The sequence below is a fragment of the Pan troglodytes genome, chromosome 13 (assembly GCF_028858775.2).
Source record: "Pan troglodytes isolate AG18354 chromosome 13, NHGRI_mPanTro3-v2.0_pri, whole genome shotgun sequence".
Taxonomy (NCBI): Eukaryota; Metazoa; Chordata; class Mammalia; order Primates; family Hominidae; genus Pan; species Pan troglodytes.
Genome location: NC_072411.2, coordinates 31,690,022 through 31,709,697, shown reverse-complemented (window position 1 = coordinate 31,709,697; position 19,676 = coordinate 31,690,022). Strand labels below are relative to the sequence as shown.

The 19,676-nt window shown below is 49.4% G+C and overlaps 1 protein-coding gene across 2 annotated transcripts; it reads left to right on the top strand.

The window, feature by feature from the left end:
- The first annotated feature begins 6,280 nt into the window (after positions 1 to 6,280).
- Positions 6,281 to 13,148, top strand: CFC1B (cryptic, EGF-CFC family member 1B). 2 transcript variants are annotated; one of them, XM_001144170.5, is made up of 6 exons: positions 6,286 to 6,631; positions 6,937 to 6,986; positions 7,081 to 7,254; positions 7,905 to 8,019; positions 8,328 to 8,437; positions 12,852 to 13,148. In XM_001144170.5, exons 1-6 carry the CDS (start codon positions 6,609 to 6,611, stop codon positions 13,049 to 13,051), a joined length of 672 nt encoding a protein of 223 aa, XP_001144170.1. In that variant the 5' UTR covers positions 6,286 to 6,608; the 3' UTR covers positions 13,052 to 13,148. The 2 variants fall into 2 exon arrangements, with proteins under 2 accessions (XP_054535719.1, XP_001144170.1); XM_054679744.2 differs by lacking the exon at positions 8,328 to 8,437 and having other exon boundaries at positions 6,281 to 6,631.
- Positions 13,149 to 19,676: the final 6,528 nt, after the last annotated feature.

Sequence of the window (19,676 nt, the reverse complement as noted above, 5' to 3'; positions counted from 1 at the left end):
GTTTGTTTTTTGTTTGTTTGTTTGTTTTGACAGAGTTTTGCTCTTGTCGCCCAGGCTGGAGTGCAATGGCATGATCTCGGCTCACTGCAACCTCTGTCTCCCGGGTTCCAGCGATTCTCCTGCCTCAGCCTCCTGAGTAGGAGGGATTACAGGCATGTGCCACCACGCCCGGCTAATTTTGTATTTTTAGTAGAAACAGGGTTTCATCATGTTGGCCAGGCTGGTCTCCAACTCCTGACCTCAAGTGATCTGCCTGCCTTGGCCTCCCATAGTGCTGGGATTACAGGTGTGAGCCACTGCACTTGGCCCGATTATTACTTTTTATCTTAAAACCTTGAAATTATCCCTCAAAAAAGGCTGTTCATTTTATTAAGTTTTTTGGTTTTTTTTTTTTTTTTTTTTTTTTGAGACAGAGTCTCTCTCTGTTGCCCAGGCTGGAGTGCAGTGGCGCGATCTCGGCTCACTGCAAGCTCTGCCTCCTGGGTTCACGCCATTCTCCCACCTCAGCCTCCCAAGTAGCTGGGACTACAAGCCCCTGCCACCATGCCCAGCTAATTTTTTGTATTGTTAGTAGAGACGGGGTTTCACCATGTTAGCCAAGATGGTCTCGATCTCCTGACCTCATGATCCGCCTGCCTCGGGCTCCCAAAGTGCTGGGATTACAGGCGTGAGCCACCACGCCTGGCCCATTTTATTAACTCTTAAATTGAGCTCAGTTCTCTATGTGAACTCAGTTGTCAATCATTAAAACTGGTAGGTTGGCTGTTTCAAGGCAAAATCTACTTCTTACTCCAAACTGGTTTCCTTTTCAAATTTAAACAGGGAGGAAGCCCCAGCCCAACTGGCTGGATCCCAGAGCTGCAGGTGATAATCCCCATGCACCCTCTGAGTCTCACTGTGAAATCCAGAACATTGGTGTGCAGTCTGGAGGGACTAGTGTTAAGCTCTTTATATATCAAGTGCTATCTATGAACAAATGAGGTTGATTCACAGAGTTTCATCAGCAGGGCATCATCCCCCAATAAAATACTAACTTTAAAGTTAATTCTTATTGTAGATCCATATAGAAGTGCTTCATATGGAAAATTACCTTTTAAGGGGCCCAAAAGACATGTGGCTATACCAAGAACAAAATGCAGGTTAGCAAAGCCCTGCATCAATGTTTATAATTAAGTGGTTCTTATTATATTGAGGCAAAATCCAGACTTTTGCTTCATCAAATTTTAGAATAAATCAGCTTTAACAAGTAGAATTAAATGAGATATAATCTAGTAAGAAGTTAGAAATTGAGAACAAAATCCAATAAAAAGGAAGATTGAGATACGAACTGAGGGGTTCATGGTGCTTACCGCTTGGGATTCTGAGACAAAAACGCATCTCATCCCCAAATGGAATTTAGGCTGGATGGTCCAGGGTTCTGGAGCACTGTTGTTAATTCAGTTCCATCTAATACAGATTTGTGGGAACACAGCCTCATTTTTCAGACATCCTAAATATTAAAATATTCAGGAAGATGTCATGATGTATGTAATTTACTTTAAAATTCTTCACTAAAAACAAAATAGCACATATGGCAAAATGAGTTTAATCTATGGGTGTGGCTAAGTCTCTGACAGGGCCCCAAAGAGTCCTTCCTGGTCTTCATGCCAATGTGCAACCTCCACCCTTAGAGTGGCCCTGGACTCACCTCTAACAGACAGCAGGTCACAAAAGGCGGGGACTCCCACTCTCTCACCCTCTCCCTCCTACCCTAGGGGAGGCCATATGTGCTGGTGCAGGGGAGAGGCCACCAGGCTGGAAGTAGGGGGTGTAGGGGCTGGGTGGAGGAAAGGGCAGGAAAGACCCTTCCAAGCCCAAATGTTTCTGGTCAAAGCACTCAGGCACTGCAGGGTCCTGGCTGTTTGCTGAATGCCACCCAGTTGAAAGGGAAGCTCCTGAGGGAGGGTGCTTCTCTGTGTCCCAGTCCTCAGGGCTCTGCAGCAGCACTGGCACTGCCATGGGAAGATAAAATGGTCTTGATGCCTGACCCAGCTCTGAGCCCAGAGGTGAGGACAGGCTGATTCCCCTCCTTGAGCCTGCGCTCCCAGGAGGGCCCCTGCACGCCAGGCCTGTCCTTCAGCACGTGACTGCCTGCCTCCCTGAAAGATCCAATCTCTCTCTTTTTTTTTTTTTTTTTTTTTTGAGACAGAGTCTCACTCTGTCACCCAGGCTGGAGTGCAGTGGCACAATCTCAGCTCACTGCAACCTCCGCCTCCCAGATTCATGTGATTCATTGCTTTTGTTTGTTTGTTTCTTGAGACAGAGTCTCACTCTGTTACCCAGGCTGGAGTGCAGTGGCGCAATCTCAGCTCACTGCAACCCCGCCTCCCGGGTTCAAGTAATTCTCCTGCCTCAGCCTCCCAAGTAGCTGGGACTACAGGCGCCCACCACCATGCCTGGCTAATTTTTGTACTTTTTTTTTAGTAGAGACAGGGTTTCACCATGTTAGCCAAAATGGTCTCCATCTCCTGACTTCGTGATCCACCCGCCTCGGCCTCCCAAAGTGTTGGGATTACTGGTGTGAGCCACCGTGCCCGGCCCCCATCTCTCTCTTAAAGTGCATTATTTTCAGCTTCCATTTTTACTTCAGGGAACTTTTGCTTTCTGCACCATGTTTTGTTCAAGTACATCTTTTCTGGCAGGTATTTTGTATGATTTAGAGACTAAAAGCATTGCTAATTATGCTAAATAAAAATTGGTATAATTAATAAAGGTCCTTATCTGAGCATAGCATCATCTGGAAAATGAAGTTTGGTCCTGGAGCCCGACTGCTTGCGGAGGTGATGTTCTGTCCAGCATGGTCACTGCCTGGAGGCCAAAATGAGCATCTCAGACTGTGCTGGGCTTTCTGAAGGGCCACACAACAGTTCAGATTCACCATTTGATTTAAAGGAACATCAGCCGGACTCACGCCATTGCCTTTGAGGACTGTCTACAGGGTCCCCCCGTGAATGAAAATGTCTGTGTAAGGACCCTGCGTAAAAGATGCTCTCTGTAATTCTAGAAAGCCACCAGTACAAATGCACTCTAAATGCAGCAAAAATTACTAAATTACATAACACATAACAATCATGGAAAAACAAAAACCTGGTGTATCTGTCAGCTCGGGCTGCCCTAACCAAATGCCGCAGGCTGGGAGGCCTAACCCACAGAGACATTTCCTCTCACAGTTCTGGAGGCTGGAAGTCTGAAATCAAGGCGGCACCAGATTTGGGTTCCCCGGAGTCCTCCTTTATCGGTATGTGGATAGCTACCATCTCACTGTGCTCTTCCAAAAGGTAGAAAAACCAAATATGCATCAACAGATGACAAACAGACAAAATGCGGTGGATGGGTGTTCGTGAAATATTATTCAGTCACAAAAGGAGTGAAGCTCTGATGTGCGCTACAGCACAGATGGACCTAAGACATTATGCTACATGGCATAGGCCGGACGCAAAAGGAAAATACTGCATGATTCCCCTCACATGCAATCTCTAGATGAGGAAAATGTGTGGAGACAGAAAGCAGCCCCACCCAAGAAGCCAGGAGGGTGGAGAAAGGTGTTTCTCACTCCCCACAGGTGCCGGGGGCAGCCCACTTGGACAGCCATCGCTTTAAAGTCCTCCTCAGAGAATCCCTTCACACCTAATTTGTTGCAGAGCATTTTCCTTCATGATGGATGTGCTGAGAACATTGACGGGGCCTCCAGTCCTGGCACGGGTTCCGGTCCCACACTATGAGCCAGAACATTCCTCTGGAGTTTTGACGGGTGGGTCGGCTCCAGCCTTATCTGTTTACAGCTGATAAGGAGAAAAGAGGCCCTTTCCTGGCAGGGACCCACCTCCTCCCTTCCAGTGCTCGCAGGCAACCCTTCCAGCTGGGCCTCTTGATGGCAAACAGGGCAGCGCCTCTGCAGTAAAATGCAAAACCCTTTTATAAGACCTTTGAGTCAATGCGGCAACCTGGGACCGCTTTGTGTGGAGAGCAAGTGACAGTTTGGCAAAAATAGGTCATCAGAAGCTTTATTGCCTGGCCATCAGCCCTTCTCCTCAGAGCCGACTGCAGAGCTTAAGCAAACAGCTTAAGCACATCGCACTGCTATTTCTTGCTTCTCAGTTCTGTCTTGCTGGCAAGACATTTTTTTTTTCCTAGTTTCCACTTATAAAGTGCAGATTTTCAAAATCTTACTCTACATATGAAATGTCATGATGTATTGGAGTTTTTAAAACTTCAAGAAAAAAGTTAGGGAGGAAACAAATGAGATAAAATTGGCAAAGGCTGATACTTAATTGTTGAACCTGGGTTTATTGGCTCATTCTACCAGCCTTTGTGTATGTTTGGAAATGTCCACTAAGGTAAAATTTAATAAATAAACTGTGGGGGAAAGTTAGATTTTAGAGGCTGCTTTTAAAGCTTTACTATTATCAGAGAGGTTTGGTTTCAACATCACTCTGTAAAATGAACAGCTTTAAAACTTATTTATACAAAAAATACAATCATCTAGCTTATATATATCTTCATTTTAGTATACAAACAATTTAGCTCATGCAAAAGATTCTATTAACTTAAAGTCATAAAATGTACTTACTTTTACATATAATTAAATGATGCAATTAACCAGTAGTAACCACTGAGTTTAAAAGTGTATTTTTCGGCCGGGCGCAGTGGCTCATGCCTGTAATCCCAGCACTTTGGGAGGCCGAGGCAGGTGGATCACGAGGTCAGGAGATCAAGACCATCCTGGCTAACACGGTGAAACCCCGTCTCCACTAAAAATACAAAAAAATTAGCCAGGCATGGTGGTGGGCGCCTGTAGTCCCAGCTACTCGAGAGGCTCAGGCAGGAGAATGGTGTGAACCCGGGAGGCGGAGGTTGCAGTGAGCCGAGATTGCATCACTGCACTCCAGCCTGGGCCACAGAGCTAGACTCTGTCTCAAAAAAATAAAGTGTGTTTTTCACTGGACACGGTGGGTTTGTGCCTGTAATCCCAGCAGTTTGGGAGGCAGAGGCAGGAGGATCGCTTAAGGCCAGAAGTTAGAGGACAGCCTGGGAAACATAGCAAGATCCCTATCTCTACAAAATAAAAAAAAAATTAGCTGGGCATAGGGGCGCGAGCCTGTAGTCCTAGCCACTCAGAGGCTGGGGTAGGAGGATCACTTGAGCCCAGAAGTTCGAGGATGTGGTGAGCTATGATCGCCCACTGCACTCCAGCCTGGCTGACAGAGTGACACTTTGCCTCTAAAAAACAAAATTAACAAGGTGTTTGTCTCATGACTGCACTTACAGATGCTTGATGAAGTCCTGGGGCACCTTCCTCCATGTGCTCTGCCCACTCCGGTCTGCTGGCCTTGACCTGGTCCTTGCAGCCCACAGGACCCATTGCTGGGAGGCCCCCCAGGGTAGCCCGGTCCTCCAATTTCCTATTGCTTTATTTAACAGCCTCTTTAATAAACCTCACACGTAAAGATGTAAGAAATTAAATCACCATTAAAGACTATTTCAGCCTTGGAGGAAGAATACTATTTTTAGAAATGAGTTTTTATATTAAAATCACAGAACAATTTGCAACACTGGGTTGCAAAGTGTCTTCTTTAGTGCTGATAAAAGGGGCTCAGTCCCTATTCTGGTAGTTAGAAAAGCAGATTTAGAAGGTGCTAGAAAATACCCCAAATCACTCCCTCCTTGGGTTCCGTTTGGATTCAGCAGGCTCCTCTGGCGATGGGTGGGCGCCGCAGTTGCGCCTGTGCTCCCAAGGGCTCGCCTTAAATACCTGTGGGTATCTCCTCATCATATCGGTGCCATTCATGTTTCTCAGAGATCTAACTGCCAAAGGACTTAAACTCTCTAAGCCTCCCTTTCTCTCTTTTCACGTGGGGGATAATAATAGTGCCTACCCTAGAGGGTCCTATAGTAAATGGGGGCAGTGCCCCTCCCCCACTTGCTGGGCACAGAGAAGAGGCTCCATCTGCAGAGTAAGGGGGCCTCTCTTAAAGCAGGGGTGACGTGCTTTCCCTTATCCTCGTGTTCCCCACTCAGGGAGGCTGGGACCCCAGGCTGTTGCCTGTGCCCCACACAGGAGCTCCCTCTCCCACAGGGCCCCTCACCATCTCCCAGTACAAGTAGTATGCAGTAGAAAATCTCCACCTTCCTGTGAAAGCTTTTTGTTCATGTTGGGATTTTTTTTTTTTTTTTTCCAGTGAGAAAATGGCTCGTCACCTTGGATACCAATGTTTTACATCAGGGATTGGTCACTCCTGCTGCTGTCAGCACTGTAAACACTGCTGGGGGGAGTCAGCCCAAGTCCCCACCCCCCAGCCAGGTCTCATAGAGGGAATTGTTCTTCAGGCTCGGAGGGGCCTGCCTGTCACTGCGCCCCCGACCCTAGCTCAGGGACTGCAGAACTCAAGATACCATCCCGTTTCTCCTGGCTGAGGAAGGGAAGGGAACATCCACATCTTCTATACTCGTCCATTCTGTGTCCCCAGGGACTGGAGTAAAGACACCTTCAAATGCAGAGACTCTTCAGATTCAGCTTTCCTGGAAACTGATCTTCAATGCACTAAGAGAAGGAGACTCTCAAACCAAAAATGACCTGGAGGCACCATGTCAGGTAAGGACAGAGGTCATGAGATCTTAGAGCCAAGAAGGGGTCTTAAGAGCCTCAGAATAAATCGTAGTGCATGAGCCACTGTTCATTAAAGGAGGTGTACACTTTCCGTCTCAAAATCTTTCTAAGCCATAGCAAAATTAACAAAAACCTACAAGTTACAAAATGATTGCCTTATTCATTATAATTATTTTACATAATTTTATATTTATATATAATGATGGCATTGTATTTTTATGTGTATGTGAATTTCTGCTTATACTTCTAAAGATACTTTCAACTTCAATGATTTTCTTTAAATATTCTAGGCTTCTGTTTACGGTCAGTTTGGCATTACAGATCATCAATTTGGGAAACAGTAAGAAACATTTTATTCATAATTTCAGTTTTAATTGCATAAAATATTTGTTTCTCAATCATTATCAGTCTCACATTTTCAATATTTTTTAAAGGCTATCAAAGAGAGAAACATAACGGCGGTAGAGAGGAAGTCATCAAGGTTGCCACTCAGAAGCACCAACAGTCACCGCTCAACTGGACCTCCAGTCATTTCGGAGAGGTGACTGGGAGCGCCGAGGGCTGGGGGCCGGAGGAGCCGCTCACCTACTCCTGGGCTTTCGGAGAGGGTAAGTTGCGGCGCTGCCCACAAAATCCGGGGCGTCATCTCAGTCTGCGGACTCAGAGTTTAGGACCTGAGAATATGTAGGATAAATTCAGGATAAAATCCAAGGAGAGCATTTTGTTATCTTCAAATGATGATGCACTTAGAAAGCTATAAAGCTAGAGACAGTTCCTAGTGAGGTGTTAAAAAGTTTTACTCTTTCATTGGTAAAACGTTGTATTTGCTCTTCAATGGTTATTTTGCTGCAGATCTAGAGAACTGTGATTTAAATGTGTTGAAAATAAATATCCCAAGCCAAGATAACAGCGGACTCTTGCTTGGCTTCTCCCAGACACCGCGTCCCCAGGAGGCCCCTCGCCGGTGGGTTTGGCGTCATCACACCCGTGGGTGGTCCCGCCCAGGAGGCCTGTGCTTAATCACTGTCAGGTGAAGCCACAGCCAGAGGTTAACATGTGAAAGGAAGGGAGAGAGCAAGCCCGGCTTGCAGGCCGCACCCCTGATAGTTTGTTTCACATCCCTAACAAGCAGGGTTTACCTGAGCAAACACACTTGGCTGGAGGCTGATTTTACTGCATCCCCTGGGCGGCCACGTTCGGCCCCGTCCCTGCGGGGAGGGCCGGGGGGCGCGGGGCTGACGCCCGGGTGACCCCGCAGGTGCGTCCGCGAGGCCGCGCTGCTGCAGGAACGGCGGTACCTGCGTGCTGGGCAGCTTCTGCGTGTGCCCGGCCCACTTCACCGGCCGCTACTGCGAGCATGACCAGAGGCGCAGGTGGGCACAGGGGTGCGCGGGGTGGGGACGGGGGTGGGCGCCGGGCGAGGGACCTGCGGGTCTGGGGGCGCGGGAGTAGGCGTCAGGAGAGGGGCGCGCGGGTGCGGGGGCGCCGGAGTGGGCGCCGGGCGATGGGCGCGCGGGTTGGGGGGCGCGGGAGTGGGCGCCAGGCGAGGGACGCACGGGTCTTGGGGAGCGCGGGAGTTGGCGCCGGGGGAGGGATGCGCGGGTGGGGGAGCGGCGCAGGAGTGGCCTTCGGGCGAGGGGCGCGCGGGCCACCGCATTGATGCAGGTCCCCGTCTTCTCAGTGAATGCGGCGCCCTGGAGCACGGAGCCTGGACCCTCCGCGCCTGCCACCTCTGCAGGTGCATCTTCGGGGCCCTGCACTGCCTCCCCCTCCAGACGCCTGACCGCTGTGGTAAGAGGCCCTGTGATTCGGTCCCCAGCTCACCCCCGCACGCGGTTGCGCCTTCATTGCGGCTCACCCTCCATACCGATCCACAGTGCATCTTCCAGTGCTAGGCCACATAGCATTTAGCAAAGTAGATCTATTCATCATTGAAGAAAGTCGCATTCGGATAATATAGTGAATTAAATTTTGTTTTGAAGTTCTCATATCCAGATTGCTGCGTTTAAAAATGATTTCCAAACAATGTCCTCACATGTCCGTTTCAGTGAGCAGAATTTCAGGAGATGACCAGCTGGTAATCGGAGAGGAAGCTGGGAGACAAGTTAGCTGCGTAAATCTCAGGTGGTTTCCCTGCACTAGGCCAGCACCATCTGCTCAGCTGTGGGACCAGCAGGGACACAGGCAGGAGCCGCATTTCCCTCTGGAATCCTGTGCCTTCTCTCCTCTCCTCTTTGGTGAGCACTGGCTGGGGCTAGCAATGGAGGGCACAGCTAGTGAAGGCCCAGCCTCTCGGCCCCAGCCCGAGCTCTGCCCTCTCCCAGGCCTGGGTGGTCTGGTGGTGCAGTGTCCAGAGGCACACCTGATGAAGTCAAGGCCCCTGACCCACTCTCCTGCCCCCTCCCTCCACTTCAGTCAGCCCTGGGCACCTCCATCTGTCAAAGGGCACAGCCCCGCAACCCCACTTCCCACCTGTCGCTCTCAGGCCGTACTGCTAGGGCTGCATGGAGGGCAGCACCAGTGGCCCAAAGATCTTCAACCCGGCTCCCCCAGCCTCCCTCTTGCTCTTGGAGGCCCACAATGGAGGAGTACACAATGCATGCTTAGCTCTCCTTCACCTTCCTGTCCTCTCTTCTCTCCCTGGTAGGACCAGCAGTCAAGGGACACTCTTAATAGAGGCACAGCCCCCAACCCCACTTCCCACCCTGCTCCCTTCTCCTCAGCTAGCTCTGCATGGTGCCAGCAGGGAAGAGCACTCCCCCTCTGCCGTGCAGACTACATTTTCCCAAAGCACCCCCTCTTCTATGTGTGCTCCTTTTGCTGGGCCTCTGCCTCTGAAGTCACCAGCTGCTCCTCTATGCCCTAGAGACAAGAGGACACAGATTTCATGGACAGGCATCAGAATCACAGGGGGTGCTTGTGTGGTCCTCACAGATGAAGTCAGTTCCCACCTGCCATTAGGCCGCCCTAGCAGGAATGTGGGGAAGGGACTAGCTGTGATGACTTCCAGGATATCTGGTCATGATTTTACATTCTTGGAAACATCCACTGCTGGGACTGCTATTTGCCAAGGACAATGATAATGGTTCTGAAAATGTGGCCTCTGTTCATCAAAGCTAGACAAAATAGTGCAGTCATCCTTCAGAGTCATCTGTCAGGTGCAGAGAGAGCAGTAACACCTTTGTGTTCTTTTACCCATTCATCCTGCTTCAAGGCAAGTTACAGTGATGCTGGTGATGGCTGTGCTGATGGTGGTTATGATGACTTGAAGTTTGACAACAGTGATGATAGATGGAACATCCTCCGTGGCAGGTGCCATTGCAATAGGGCAAACTCTTCTGGGTGTTACAGCATGAGAGGAGCCCTCAGTGTATTTCAGGCACTTTATATACCCATTATCCCATTTAACTCTTATGAAAGCCAGTGAAGTAGGTACACCTTTTACATTTGGGGAAGCTGAGACACAGAGAGATCAACTCCTACAGATAGTAAACAGGGTCTGATTCTTTACCTTGTGCCATTCTTGTAGTCTTTTTTTTTTTTTTTTTTTTTTGAGATGGAGTCTCACTCTGTCGCCCGGGTGGAGTGCAGTGGCGCAGTCTCGGCTCACTGCAAGCTCCACCTCCAGGGTTCATGCCATTCTCCTGCCTCAGCTTCCTGAGTAGCTGGGACTACAGGCGCCTGCCACCACGCCCAGCTAATTTTTTTATTTTTTATTTTTAGTAGAGACGGGGTTTAACCATGTTAGCCAGGATGGTCTCGATCTCCTGACCTTGTGATCCGCCCACCTCGGCCTCCCAAAGTGCTGGGATTACAGGCGTGAGCCACCGTGCCCGGCCCATTCTTGTACTCTTTCTATAAGAGTAATTATCAATATGACTGGGTACAGTGGCTCATGCCTATAATCCCAGCACTCTAGGAGGCTTAGGTGGGAAGATTGCTTGAGGCCAGGAGTTCGAGAACAGCCTGGGCAATATAGCAAGACCTGTCTCTACAAAAAATTAGCCAGGTGTGGTGACGAGCACCTCTGGTCCCAACTACTTGGGAGGCTGAGAGGCAAAAGGGTCACTTGAGCCTAGGAGTGTGAGGTTCCAGTGAGCTATGATTGCACCACTGCACTCCAACCTGGGTGACAGAGCGAGACCCTGTCTCTTAAAAAGAAAAGAAAGAATAAATATGAAACAAATGAAGATTTTTTTATAGTGTTGTATAGAACATAGAAAATTTGGTCATGTTCCAAAGCCAACAGCACAGTAATAGATAAGTAAATGTTTTAAATCCTTTAATGGGAGATTATGATGGTTTTGAAGAGTATGTGGAAGATAGAATATGTTGCTACAAAAGCATGGCTGCTGCAGGGACTCTCTGTCTGGGGATCTCCAAGAGCCCTCCTTGCTCTGACTGATGCTCTGCGGGTCCAAGAATGAAAAGCTTCCATGTAGCAGGGACTTTTGCGCAGTCCTGAGTTAGCCAGGATCTCCTTGTTAGTCTAAGGGGGTGGTTCTTTCTACTGTGGCCCTAAAGCATCAAGTATCAGTTTTCACAAGCATCAAGAGACAATTTACTACTCTAAAATTCATTGTCTGTGGAATGACATAGTGATGTAGCCAACTCAGGTGTCTTCAGAGATGGGCAGGCAACACGGAAGTGAGATGGGGCCAGGTGAAGACTCACCTCACTGCTGCAAACTCATTTTTAAAAATGCCATTCTGGCAAAAACCCATCAACCAACCAACAAGCAAACAAACATCCGTGGGCCAGACCCAGTCTACAGACCTCTGGGATGCCATTGGAATGGCTCTCACAGGTCCTGGCACCAGCTGACTCTGAGCCTGTAAGCATACACCCTGTGTCCAGCCCTCCTGTTTCCTTCCCTCAGGGGAAGGCCAGCACGGACCCAGTACTGCTGACCCCTTTCTCACCTGAATAGCTTCACATGCTGTGAGCGCCTGTCTTAGCATCAGCTTCTCTGGAGCCTCGTCTGAGCCTAGATGTTAGCATTCCTGTTTGGAGATTCTGGCACCCCTGGAACAATCCTCTCTCCCAAGGTGGGGTGCTATGGGGAGGTGGCACCCAAGCCTGGAGTGAGCCTGACCTGGCCAATGCTACCACAGCCTACCTGTGGACAGGTGTAGAGTGGTTCTTGCTGCAGGTGTTCATCTGCATCATTCCTTGTTAATTTCCAGTTTCATGCTCATGCCAGGTTCCCAAGTCCAGAGGACATCTCCTGGAGGTATAGTAGAGGGCAGGGCAGGCCTGGTCAGGGGGCAGGGAGGTGGCTGGCCTTTGCTCAGTGGCCCCGGAGAGAGGATCCCTGTAGTTGGGCATGCTCTTCTACCAGCCTGACCACACTCCAAGCCAGGCCTGGACTCGCTTGTGAGAATGTTCTAGTGGTGCGGTTGCCATGCCTGCAAGGTTGTCCGCTTCACATGGCAATCACCACCCAGGGCATTAGCCAAGACCCTGCCCAGCCCCACCACTCCAGAGATTCCCATTCCGCTGTTCTGGGCTGGGGTCCCAGCTACACAAAGACCAAGGCTCAGGGACCCTCAGGGTTCAGCATGAATGAAGCCTGCTGTGAAGGGTGGGGAGGGGACACAGGGACTAGGCGTTCAGGCATGGCCTCCTATGACCAGCGGTGTGGGCGAGGGGGCCGGCAGGTGAGTCCCATGGGGCGCGGCGCCACTCACAGGGCTAGGCCTCCTCAGAACAGCGCCAGACTTTGGATGGCTGCACCCTCCTGCTCTATCAGCTGTCCCTCGTCAAAGAAATATTTCGAGCACTCATTTGGGGAAAAGTGGAACCTTTGTTGCAGCAGATGGAAGCGAGCTGATTTATACTATAGCACTGTTTTAAATCGGGTCTATGTGCCCCATCGCTCAATGACCTGGGGCGGGACTCCCTGAAAGGTCACGGGCCAAATGAAAAAGACGGAAGGGCTGTTCTTCGTTCCCCTTTAAACACAGTACTGTAATTCTCCTTCAGCTCTCCGAGTTCTACAAACATTTAGAGGCTTCCCTCTGTGCAGCCGGCCGGGACTGGCCTCCGCACACCTCACCCTGCAGCGCGTCCCAGGGACAGAGCCTAGTGAGGGGGCAGGAGAAAAGGGCCTGCAGAAGGCAGGGAGCAGGCGTTTCTATTGCACTCTCTCAAACCGAGCCGGAACACTTTATTTCATACGTCACCGGTTTATCTGTTTTTCCAGACCCGAAAGACTTCCTGGCCTCCCACGCTCACGGGCCGAGCGCCGGGGGCGCGCCCAGCCTGCTACTCTTGCTGCCCTGCGCACTCCTGCACCGCCTCCTGCGCCCGGATGCGCCAGCGCACCCTCGGTCCCTCGTCCCTTCCGTCCTCCAGCGGGAGCGGCGCCCCTGCGGAAGGCCGGGACTTGGGCATCGCCTTTAATTTTCTATGTTGTAAATAATAGATGTGTTTAGTTTACTGTAAGCTGAAGCACTGGGTGAATATTTTTATTGGGTAATAAATATTTTCATGAAAGCGCCTTTGGCTCCAGATCCTTGGGAGAGGGACACGTGTGTCCCCAGCAGCACTGTGACCGGTAGGTAGAGACAGCAGAACAACAGCGAGAAGGAGCCAAAGCTGGAGCCAGAAAGCCTGGCACCGCCACCTTCCCCTGACAGGTAGCACCTTCCTTTCACAACATCTCCCTTAAGGGGGAAGCGTCTGCTGTGGAACCCACCGCAAGGCAACGCAGGCAGAGTTCAGCCTGAAGAGCCCCAGGCCAGCCTCCTCCGTCTCCCGAGCACCGCTTCTCAGGTCGCTTCCCAATCTGAGGAGGCTGTCGTGTCCACAACCAGTCCAGAGGGATGCGCGCCACTAGCTGAGGACGCCAGGCCCGGCGACACCACACAGGCTTGGCCATGCGGAATGTGCCCTCAAGAGCACACACTTCGGGTAGAGGGCACTTGCGTTGAGCTCTTCAGCTTTTTAAATCCACTGTAGTTCATGAGCCTGTGTGACACAATTACTTTTACATTTTATATTGTCAATTAGTTTATTGGCATTTTCAATCTTTTCAGCTATTGGCTATGAAAATATGAATTTAACGTAACATTCAAATGAGTATTAAAGAAAAATAAAGTAGAACTTCATTAGAGGGCTGGCTTGGAGTTCATTGGTTCATGAGAAAAATAATTATTCAAGTATTGAGACATAAATATTTCTAGGCATTAATATTTTTTGAGACCCGGCGCGGGGGCTCACGCCTGTAATCTCAGCACTTTGGGAGGCCGAGGTGGGCGGATCACGAGGTCAGGAGATCGAGACCATCCTGGCTAACACGGTGAAATCCCGTCTCTACTAAAAATACCAAAAAAAAAAAAAATTAGCTGGGCGTGGTGGCGGGCGCCTGTAGTCCTGGCTACTTGGGAGGCTGAGGCAGGAGAATGGTGTGAGTGAACCCGGGAAGCGCAGCTCGCAGTGAGCCGAGATTGCGCCACTGCACTCCAGCCTGGGCGACAGAGCGAGACTCCGTCTCAAAAATGTATATATATTTATACCAAAGTTGTCTCAAGGTAGTTTCAAGTGTGTTCTGAGCAGTACCTTTTATTTCAGTTTATTGTAGGAATCAACAAGTGATGAACTTTGCAAATTAGCCTAAGAGCTTGATGAATATGTATATGCTATTCATAAAATTTGTGTTTACAAAATGCCTATTTTTTACAACACTGGCAGGCAAAAAAGACACTGCCTTATTTTCAGTAGGTGCACTTAGGAAATGGAACTTGAGAGGTCACAGTTGTGGTTAAAAGGAAAACTGAGAACTGTTCAATATTAGTATGAATAGGGTATAAATACGTTTTAATTAGAAAATTAGAAATCAGGCTCTATGGATTTCTCTACTAGAATACTAGAATGGATCTTTCTAGTGGAATGATTCTTGATTATAAGCAAGAAAGCCAAAGTTACCATTTATCTGTCTACTAACTAACTGAGAAGCCCTTAAGTACCTAGCTCTGAAAAGACGAGGAGAATTTGAAGATAAAAGGCATTTTCTTTTGGCAGCCCAGGCGTCCAGGGAGACAGTTAAAAAGGAGAAACTTCTCAGGAGAGAAAAGAGCAATGCTGGGCTCATGGCTGTTAGCTTCACATAAATGTGTCCCAGATCTTATCTGTCCCCCGCAGTTGAGGAGGAAAGATAGAGAAATCCCCCTAGGCCACTATCTGCCAGCACCCCTTGCTGGGAAGAGCCTGTTCACACCTCTGGGTTTGCTCACCCGGATGGAGGGAGGGCATCTCCCTTCCCAGAGCAGTCCCCAGCTGTGTCCATTCTGCAGTGTTTATAGAAGCTGCCCTTTCCTTGCCAGCTTAGCCCTGGCTCAGTCATCCCCCACACATCCTAGAAGAGCAAAATCTGTCCTCACATCCCCTCTCCGAGGGAGCCACTCACCAGCGACACTGGGAGGAGACGCAGGGGATGCATAAGGACTTGTACCAGCACAGGGCTGGTATGTTCAGCCCATTCCTATGTTGGGGTTTAACTTCAGAGCCCCAGCAAATGCCTGCCGGCTGAGGGGCACTCTTGTTCCTTTCAGCCACACCACAATTTCCCCACTCTAGCCTAGAACCAAATCGACTCTTCTGGCTGTGAGCGTTCAAAAGCAGTCTCTGGATATTTTCCCAGTTTCCGTTGTCTGCAAAGCCACTCTGGCACATACAGCCATACATCACACCACAAAAGTTTCTGGGAGTGACTTTTCCACGGAATTCAGTTTTGAGTATTTAAAATTAAGTTTGATAAGCTTTCTATGCACAGGCACTTATCTCACTTGGACTGTCTGTTATAGGGAAAGGAAAACAAGGGGCTGTGTCTCCCATGGTTACAGCTGCTCGACTCACATTGATCTGGCCAGCACCTGGACCCCTTCAGAACCCCAGCACAGTACTAAGGAAGTTTGTGGCCACAGAGCTAGCTGGATCCCCAGGAGCTGAGTGCTGCCAAGTGAGTGGGGCCCTAGGCTGGGAAATGTCTGCAGTACTCCCAGGGGAAGGATGTGCTGCTCGATGTGTAAGAACTGGCGCTCCAGAAACAAAACAGGTGCATCAGTATGCTGATATGACTTGTTTTTTGTTTTTGTTTTTTTATTTTTTATTTTTTGAGATGGAATCACGCTTTGTTGCCCAAGCTGGAAGTGCAGCGGTGCGATCTCGGCTCATTGCAAACTCCACCTCCCGGGTTCACACCATTCTCCTGCCTCAGCCTCCCAAGTAGCTGGGACTACAGGCACCCGCCACCATGCCTGGCTAACTTTGTGTATTTTTAGTAGAGACGGGGTTTCACTGTGTTAGCCAGGATGGTCTCGATCTCCTGACCTCGTGATCCGCCCACCTCGGCCTCCCAAAGTGCTGAGATTACAGGCCTGAGCCTCTGCACCCAGCCGATATCACTTTATTATAAGTTTTACTGATATAAAGTACATTATAGCACAGAATTTCAAGTAACAACAAAATATACAGTACTCTTTATTCCATATAGCCTATATGCTTTTGTTGATTTTTATCAGATCTTCTACCTGTACTCAAACCTATGGTTGTGATGCAACCATGATTTGACAAGTGGAGTTGCATCCCAACTCACTGACTCTCCAACAAATTTATTGTCATTAAATCTGAAATGTGATCTACTGTAGAACTATTTCTAATCCTTATACAAATTATGTTAATTACCTGAAACAGCTAAACTCTAGCACTACATATGTGAGAACATTACTAGTTTGTTCGCGAGTGATTTATTTGCCGAATCAGTTCGTTTTCAAATGAGATTCGTTTTAACCAGATATGGTAAGAATGCAGACCTGGAAATGATGTCAAGGAGGAAAAAGTGTGTATACTCACTTAGAAACAGGAGGCGTGTCATGCAGGGCCACATGGGGCAGCCCCAGGGTGGGCCGGGAGGCAGAGGGAGTGGGCACTGTGGGCAGGAGCCTGTACTGTGGCTTCTGTGGGAAGGAGTAGGTGAGGCAGGGGCAGATGGTGTAGGGTTGGCTAGTGAGTCATTTCTGCAGGCTTCAGGGCACAGGGGCTGTCCCTAGTTGCCTGGTACATTTTCCCCTTGCTCCCTTTGCTTCCTGACCAACCCTGGTGCCTCTCCATGTGGCCCTGTGTGGGGTGGGGTGGCCTGTCCTCCTGCCCTATGAATATAATAAACTATCTTTTCATCATTTCCATGTCTGCATTCTTGTCCTACCTAAATAACAATAAAACCCACATTTAAAAACAAATAGGCAAGAGCTGTTCACACCATTAGAACCTCCATGGACTAAGGAGCCACTGAGGCCTTGCTACTGGGCTGTCCTTGCTAAAGCTCCCCTGATGCTGGTGGGGTGACTTTCTGTCTCGTTGGCGGGGCACACCCCAGAGCCGAGACGAGGATGATGAGTAACAAGCATCTGCTCGGACCCAGCATTGTGCTCAGCAGCCTGCTGCTGCCTCTGAGGTTTACTCTCTGGCAAGGACACCTAAGTAAACCTAGGGGGAAGTCTCATCACCACCCAGAACATGCTCACTGGGTTCTAAACGGACACACCCTGCTTCAGAATCTGTCACGGAATCAATGACTTCATTTAATAATAAATCTCAGGCGGGGCGCAGTGGCTCACGCCTGTAATCCCTGCACTTTGGGAGGCCGAGGCGGGTGGATCACAAGGTCAGGAGTTCGAGACCAGCCTGGCCAACATGGTGAAACCCCGACTCTACTAAAAATACAAAAAAAAAAAAAAAATCAGCCGGGTTTGGTGGCAAATGCCTGTAATGTCAGCTACTCCAGAGGCTGAGGCAGGAGAATTGCTTGAACTGGGGAGGTGGAGGTTGCAGTGAGCAGAGATTGCGCCACTGCACTCCAGCCTGGACGACAAAGCTAGACTCTGTCTCAAAAAAAAAAATAAAAATAAAAAAAATAATAGGCCAGGCGCTGTGGCTCACGCCTGTAATCCCAGCACTTTGGGAGGCCGAGGTGGGCGGATCACGAGGTCAGGAGATCGAGACCATCCTGGCTAACATGGTTAAACCCCGTCTCTACTAAAAATACACAAAATTAGCCGGGCATGGTGGCAGGCGCCTGTAGTCCTAGCTACTCGGGAGGCTGAGGTGGGAGAATGGCGTGAACCCAGGAAGCAGAGCTTGCAGTGAGCCAAGCTCGGCCACTGCACTCCATCCAGCCTGGGCGACACAGCCAGACTCCCTCTCAAATAATAATAATAATATTAATAAAAAATCTCACCTCCAAGCAGACCTTTGTATTTTTCCCTCATGGCATGTGATAGATCATGATGAAAGAAAAGCCACCTTTACGGTCTTTGACTTATGTAGAAAACCCAGGCTTGAGGAGGTGGGAGAATTCAGCAGGTCCGGAAGCCAGCGAACAGGAAATCAGGGGGCTGCAGTTTGGCCCCTTGATTCCAACCCCCAGGCACGTTCTCTGCAGTCTAGGAGAGACTGTAAACCTCCACTACAAGTTTGACGTCAATTATCATTTTAACCCTTGTTCCTGAGCCTCCCTGTGTGGGGTGCTTGCCAGGCCTGAGACTTCAGTCATCCCAGAGTCTTTGCTCCCTCAGACACTTTTGGCATCAAATGAAAACTTCCAGCCAGGTACACAGTGGCTCACCTCTGTAATCACCACACTTTGGGAGGCTGAGGCAGGAGGATCACTGAGCCCTGGAGGTAGAGGCTGCAGTGAACTATATAATATGATGCCACCGCTGCACTCCAGCCTAAGCTACAGAGCAAGACCCTGTCTCAAAAATTTTTAAATTAAAATTAAATAATATATTTTTTTTAATAAAAGAAACTTTCCCCACTGCAGCATCACTCCAGCCCCTCCCTCATTCCCATTGGTATTACAGGCGGCCTCAGTCAGCCCTCCCAGGATCTCAATAGCTGGAAGGCAGGACAGGGTTCCTGCCTTCTGCAGTCAGACCTCGGTGTAGCCACATCCGCCAAGTGCTGCTGAGAACCTCAGGAAAAAGGAGCCATTGGGCAGAGCTGGGGGAATCATCCTCCAAGTTTCACCATTTGGAGTCTAATATTTTGCTTTAAACAATGTTGCCAAGAATAGGAAATGCCGTTATCGTGTGGAAAGTCTGTCTCTTTCACTCCTGCCCGCCATAATTCCTGTGTGGTGAGCAAGAAACACTATAATATGAAAATCGACATGAGGGTTTCTTCAGGGAAGAGCGTCAGGACCGCACATGGTCCTCTTCCTGCGCGGGAAGGCGCAGGCTGAGAAAAGCTCTGCAGGGGATGGGGGAGGGGGTGCCGCGCCCCACCCGAGTCCGCCCACTCTACCCGTTGAAATTCTTGCTGTGCTCAGCACACCTGTGCAAGGAAACCTGTCGAGGTTGTCATTTTGAGTAAATATAAATATAAAATGAGGCCAGGCACAGTGGGTCACCCCTGTAATCTTAGCACTTTGAGAGGCCGAGGCAGGAGAATCATTTGAGCCCGGGAGTTTGAGACCAGCCTGGGCAACATAATGAGATTCCTTCCTTACGAAAAAGTTTTTAAAAATTAGCCAGGCGTGGTGGTGCGCGTCTGTGGTCCCAGCTACTCGGGAGGCTGAAGAGGGAGGATCACGTGAGCCCAGGAAGTAGAGGCTGCAGGGAGCCGTGATCACACCACTGCACTCCAGCCTGGGAGACAGAATGAGACTCTGTCTCAGATACATGAATAAATAAAAACACAGATGGCCAGGTGCGGTGGCGCTCACTCCTGTAATCCCAGCCCTTTGGGAGGCTGAGACGGGCGGATCACGAGGTCAGGAGTTCAAGACCATCCTGACCAACATGGTGAAACCCCATCTCTACTAAAAATACAAACATTAGCTTGGTGTGGTGGCACATGCCTGTAATCCCAGCTACTCAGCAGACTGAGGCAGGAGAATCACTTGAACCTGGAAGGTGGAGGTTGCAGTGAGCGGATATTGACCCACTGCACTCCAGCCTGGGCGACAGAGTGAGACTCTGTAAAAAAAAAAAAAAAAAAAAAAAACAAGAAAAACTCAAACACATTA

Coding starts and splice junctions, on each gene's coding strand:
- CFC1B (XM_001144170.5), top strand. CDS start 6,609: ATGACCTGGAGGCACCATGTCAG. Junction 6,987..7,080: donor GATCATCAATTTGGGAAACA/GTAAGAAACATT, acceptor TATTTTTTAAAG/GCTATCAAAGAGAGAAACAT. Junction 8,020..8,327: donor GAGCATGACCAGAGGCGCAG/GTGGGCACAGGG, acceptor CCGTCTTCTCAG/TGAATGCGGCGCCCTGGAGC.